Source organism: Eurypyga helias, unplaced genomic scaffold, assembly GCF_000690775.1.
Source record: "Eurypyga helias isolate BGI_N326 unplaced genomic scaffold, ASM69077v1 scaffold26282, whole genome shotgun sequence".
Taxonomy (NCBI): domain Eukaryota; kingdom Metazoa; phylum Chordata; class Aves; order Eurypygiformes; family Eurypygidae; genus Eurypyga; species Eurypyga helias.
In genome coordinates, this window is record NW_010238242.1 from 1,734 (window position 1) to 4,498 (window position 2,765).

At 57.5% G+C, this 2,765-nt stretch overlaps 1 protein-coding gene across 1 annotated transcript in view; it reads left to right on the top strand.

Annotated features, from left to right (window-relative positions):
• The first annotated feature begins 1,425 nt into the window (after nucleotides 1-1,425).
• NKRF (NFKB repressing factor) overlaps nucleotides 1,426-2,765 on the top strand; it is a 3,933-nt gene continuing 2,593 nt past the window's right edge. The window contains exon 1 of the mRNA XM_010147793.1: nucleotides 1,426-1,543. Coding sequence (XP_010146095.1) covers nucleotides 1,429-1,543 — 115 coding nt within the window. The 5' untranslated portion in view covers nucleotides 1,426-1,428. The remainder of the gene's footprint in view (nucleotides 1,544-2,765) is intronic.

A 2,765-nucleotide genomic window follows, 5' to 3' on the forward strand; every position in this document is an offset into this window, starting at 1 on the left:
CTGCCTCCATGGGCAGTCAACCTGGGATTCCTAAGGCCGGGTTAGACACACACTGATGGGTTGATCCTCCCCCAGGCTGAGATCTGAGCCCCAGACAGCTCCACCCTTTGCGAGCTGGAGTGACAGTGTCAGATCTGAGGGTGTGCTTGCACCCTGCTGCACAAGGGCATCTCCCATCACAGGTAAACTACTCTTTGCCTGTCAGCCAGAGATTCCCACCCCTCTGCAGGAGGGTGAGGGTGTCACCTCTGCCCGCCTCCCTTTGATCCCTCTTGGCATTTTCTCCCCCTGCAGGTGCAGGGACCGCGTAGTGTGCGCTCAGAGTTCTCGCCCAGAAATTTAAATGGATCGATCTAATTTCTTACTGTCCTTTAAATCAGGAACAGGAAGGGCATTTCTTGAGTGGAGAGTGAGTAGATTTCCACAGCCCTTGGAACGCTGCTGTTTAATTGCTGGTGTTTAATAGCTGGTGTAAGTTGTTGCAGCACTGGCTGCTGGACCGTTGCAGGCTCATATCCGTGGGCAGTGACCTGATGCTTTTTGACTCCTGAAGGTGAGCACACCACGGAGCCAGCGCAAGATTGCTTTTTCTGCTTTCTGAACCACGGTGTGAAGCTGCCAGAGGCTGGTTTAGGGCCATTTTTATAGGTTCTTCTTGGTTAGAGAGGTGTGTGTGGGTTTATTCTTCAGCTTCAGCCTTGCAAATGGCTTGAAAACACATGAGAGATCCCCGGAGCAATGGAAAACTTAAATTGTTGGGGATGTAAGTCCAAGAGGGATGGGGCTGTCCTGCCTGCGTGGGACTGCGCACGTGCTGCAGCAGGGTCAGGGTTTGCGCAGAGCTAGTTACAGCCACCTCACCTCTGCTGTGGCTCGGGGGTTCGAAGCGTTTCAGCAACAGCTGCCGAGGTAGACATCAGCACGGCTTTGGAAAGAGCGCTCAATAGGGGCTGAGCAGCGCCCTTGTCATCTGACGTCCGTGATCTCGGTGCTGGTGACGTGCGCTCTGTGGCCACTGCTCCAGACAGTACTGCAGTGCCAGCCCGTCCCGCGCCGGCCTCACACCACGATGCCCGCGGAGACTCCTCCGCACCCGTGTTCCTCGGTGTCCCTCGCAGCTCGGCCAACTTCTGACAGGTAGAACGTATTTCACTGAGTTTAAAATGCCATCGGTTTGGTGGCTGCGTGGTTTGTTGTTCGCTTAGAGCCAGGTAGCTGGGTCGCTGGGGAACCAGCACGGAACGAGCTGTGCCGTGAGCCGGGATCAGGTCGCGTGTTCGCGCTCCAGCAGAATCGTGGAGCCTCTCCCTTGCACTGGGTGATGCGTCTCGGGCTGCTTTCGTTCCTCTTTCCCGCACTAAAAGCTTGTGTGTGCGTGTCTGCGGACCAGTTCTGAAGGGGTTTGCTTTGAACCCACGCAGGTACGGCATGCAGGTGATGGAGAAGGTTCTGAAGATGGCTGAAGGCATTGATATCGGGGAGACAAGGACGTACGAGCTGGTCCCGAGCAGGAAGCTAAAAAGACACCGCTCTCCGTCCGACAGTGAGTATACCTGCCTGTGCGTCGACGGAGACACCTGTCCTGTCGCTGCCGGGTGTACAGCAGTGGGGAGAGCAACGTGCCGGCACGGCAGACTGGGGAGAAGCGGTGGCGATGCACTCTGCTAGACTGCGGCCATTTCCCCTCCTCTGCCGTGTTGTGGGATGCACGTAATTCGTGCAGAGTTCTCTTTTTTTGCTTAAGAAAATACCATTTTTCATTGAAATATCCAGGTGATTGATTTTCCCCAGGGGTCGTGTTAGGGAACTGAATCTGTGTAATGCACCTGCCTGCCCCTCTGCACGGTGGCGAGGGGTGATGTTCCAGCCCAGGAGGGGGTTGTACGTGTGCGTGGAGATGTGGGGTTCAGCAAACTGAGTTAGAACCTGCCTGGAGTGCAGGGGGGTGGCAGTGGGGTGGTCTTTTTCCTCCCTCCTGAGCCTGTCAGCCCAGTCCCATGGTCTCAGGGATCAACGTTCCAGCCACAGCTTTTCCAGGGGAGGAGACGCAGCAGGCGGAGGGGGTTAGCAGTGCATGGGCTCCATCCCTTGGCTCCTCTCCAGCACCTTCAGAGCTCCCAACCCTCTCTCCGGAGGGAGAGGCCGGGGAACTGTCCCTGTGTGCAGGTGGTGGATGCGGGCAGGCAGCCCCGTGCATTGCGAGGCAGAGTCAGTCAGCAGCTGGCTGCTTCAAGCATAAATGGTCGGACAGCACAGGACTCCTCTGGGCTTGGACGTAATCCCTGACCGGGCCGAAGTTTCTTCCTTACACTGACACCCAGCAATCTTCCTGTGCTTCTGTGGGCCGGCTGCACAAGTGAGAGGGCGACGCATGTTTATGCTGCATGCACAAACCTCACACACGTATGGGTTTTCATCGGCAGCGCCCTGGGCTGCGGTAGGCGCTGTGCCAGGGTGAGGTCTGGGCAGATGTGGTGCCCGGCCTGCGTTACGGCTGCACACGCGGGCGTTGGACTAGGCAGCTCACCCCAAGGCGCTGAGGGGGCCTTTTGCTCAGATGATATTACACCCATGTGCCACCTTAGCGTGTGGGGGCAGAATCTTTCACAGGAGAAGTCTTGCGTGACCATCTCCTGGATGGAACCGCGCGGGTCTCCCGTTCTGTGGTAGCTGCGCGCGCCGGGATATTCTGCCTCGTGCCTTTCTTCTGGCTGAGAAACAAGGGCCAGCAGGGAGGTGCGACGGGGCCCCAGCCACGGCAGCTG